Source organism: Diorhabda sublineata, chromosome 11 (genome assembly GCF_026230105.1).
Source record: "Diorhabda sublineata isolate icDioSubl1.1 chromosome 11, icDioSubl1.1, whole genome shotgun sequence".
Classification (NCBI taxonomy): domain Eukaryota; kingdom Metazoa; phylum Arthropoda; class Insecta; order Coleoptera; family Chrysomelidae; genus Diorhabda; species Diorhabda sublineata.
In genome coordinates, this window is record NC_079484.1 from 6993029 (window position 1) to 6995750 (window position 2722).

The following is a 2722-nucleotide window of genomic DNA, read 5'->3' on the forward strand; positions in this document are numbered from 1 at the left end:
TCTTAAACGATTTTTGGTAAGTTTCTCTAGTAGGTTGGCGCTCCTGAATAACTGTTTCATTTTGACAGCTGACTGGACAATACATTATTCCACGGAAGATTTATATAACAAGCTAATTGAACTAAAAATACCTACACCAATTACGTTATCCCACATTTTAAACATAGAAAACTACAACATGAAATTTATCAAAATATACAATATTGAAATATAAACAAAAATAATAATTATAATACACTTAAAACTAAATATGAAAATAAGTCAATTATTCTTATTAATACCCTGGTCCCATTTTTCCTAACCGAAGAAAAATTTTAAAACTCTTCTCGCTCAGGGAAGAGAAGAGTTTTAACCTCTGTTGTGATTGTCTTTTTTTAACATGTCTAGCTCACAAGAAGTACAGAAGTCATTAAAAAAGAAAAAGTATAAGCTTTGGTTTAAAATAGATCAAAGCGAAAACCAGCGCTGGTCAAATACTGTTTAGGTGGAGGCCAAAATAGAGAAGAAGAAGAATTCGGTCATGTGTGAGGTTGATGTGAGGTTAGTTCAATTTTAAGATACTATTTACAATAAATTATGATGAGATTGTGGATAATGTAAACGTAATCATGAAATATAGACAAAACATACAAGTCTACAATGAAGCAGTTTCTTGGAAAGACCTAACCTTAAAATGAATGTTTTGGGCAAACTTTTTAATTCAAATAATATATTCAAAGTCATCTGTCAAACATGAATATAGTATAAAACTCTATTAACAGAAGGCCATTCCAGCATTTGGAACTCTTGATAAAATGTTAAGCCTTCTGTTCCTTAAAATTAAATATACTATTCTTATATAAAAAGATAAGCTCTAGAAACGGGAAAGTTTTTATATTTTCCCCATTAAGCCTCTTATAGTCTAAGGTTAGACCATAATTATTATAGACGTATACAGTGATTTGGGAACATTTTGTAGTAACGATCCATCTCTAACATATAACTGATGGGCGACTACATGTACAGTGTTGCCACAATTTAATGTAAAAATTGAACTGGAAAATGTACCAGATTGTACCAACTTCAAACAAATTTAATAAAATTATAGAATGATGTATAAACATAAGTTTAAATTAAATTTTTTTTTCCAAAAATGTTATAGATTGTGTCAATTATTATTTTAAGGATGAAAAATTTATATAAAGTTTACCGATAAAATTAGCAATGTAGTACAAAAATCTCACGATCTAAATAGAAATCAACTTGGCTCTGTTTTCTAAATATTGTTACAATCTAGTACAATTTCTAGTTTATTTTATTAAACGAAAATATAAAATAACTATATATTTGCGAACGCAGGGAAAATGTATTAGAAAAAAGGAAAAATGTACTAGCGTATAAAATACACTAAAATGTACTAAAATTGTACAATTGTACTAGCCCTGGCAACACTGTACATGTAGCAGATTTTGTAGTTATTTAAAAACAGTCGACGCGTATGATGTGCCAGTTGAAATAAAATTTTTAATGACATTAGTATGACATGTTAGAAATGATTGTTTAATTTATTCTTTCGCACATATTTACCTAAATTTTTAGTACAATAATCAACTAACATGGCAGAAGAAGAGGCTGCAGAAGAACAACCACAGGAAGAACCAACAGAGGAAGCACCACCGCCCGTTGAAGAAGTTCCACCTCCCAAAGTCGGTCAAGATCCAATGAATACGGAATTTCTGTATTACAGCGCAGCTTTGAGAGTTCTAGGACCAACATTAACCCACGAAAAAGATAGAAAATTGATTATACCGTGGGTGAAGAAATTATTTAGACCAGAATATCATAGCTCTAAATTGAAAGAAAAAAGAAACAGATATCTAGCTTATTTGTGTTGTTCTCTACTTCTGGATCAGGCTATCGGTCCATTTGGCTCGATTCCTCCGGAGGGTGCTTTATTAAACTGCAACCAACTCGAAGAATTGAAAGTAGCCCAAGCCGAATGGGAGACAGATAACATGTGGCAAGATTCGTTATCGGGATTACCGGATGATTTTCAAATGCTGGAATGCAGTGTACATGCTACTCCTCAAGAATGTAAAGATGATCATGCATTGGATAAGATATTAGATCAGGAGTTTCAGTTTTATTTGTATATATCTCGACCTTACGCTTATTTGATAAGAAATGGAAGCGATCGCACTCGAGTAGCTGCTTGGTTACAAATGTTATGTTCAATACATGGAAACGACTGCTGTTCCAGCATGAAAGCTATCAGAAATGACTACATGATGGCTTTTCTGGGTTATCTACAAGACTTGAGATCAGTAGGACCATTCGCTGATTTGCCCAGCTGGAAAACTCTACCGCCTTTAGCTGAAGCAGCGAAAGCCGCAGCAGAAAATAAACCCATAACTGATCCTACCGGTGCTGAAGCTAATGAGTTTCTGATGAACCAGCCAGTTCCTGAAGATGGCGCGTTTTGTTATATTGCCCTGACAGGAGATTTGGTAACTAGTAATTTATTACCCGGTTAAACGTTTAGTTAAACAACAAAATTCAAAACTTGTACTCCATGTATATAATGAAAATTTTGAAATAAAATCACGTTTGTGTATATGTTATACGAAACCTTGTATAAAATTTTAGTGGTTCCGATATGATCGACACATTTATTTATTAATATAATAAAATATTTACAAGAATTTACAGTTTTCCCAGATAATTTTCCTCACTAGTTACACAT

The 2722-nt window shown here is 32.5% G+C and overlaps 1 protein-coding gene across 1 annotated transcript; it reads left to right on the forward strand.

Moving 5' to 3' along the window:
* The first annotated feature begins 1595 nt into the window (after nucleotides 1-1595).
* LOC130450433 (uncharacterized) lies at nucleotides 1596-2513 on the forward strand. The gene has a single exon (XM_056788807.1). The coding sequence runs from the start codon at nucleotides 1596-1598 to the stop codon at nucleotides 2511-2513; it is 918 nt and encodes a 305-aa protein (XP_056644785.1).
* Nucleotides 2514-2722: the final 209 nt, after the last annotated feature.

Coding starts and splice junctions, on each gene's coding strand:
- LOC130450433 (XM_056788807.1), top strand. CDS start 1,596: ATGGCAGAAGAAGAGGCTGCAGAAGAACAACCACAGGAAGAACCAACA.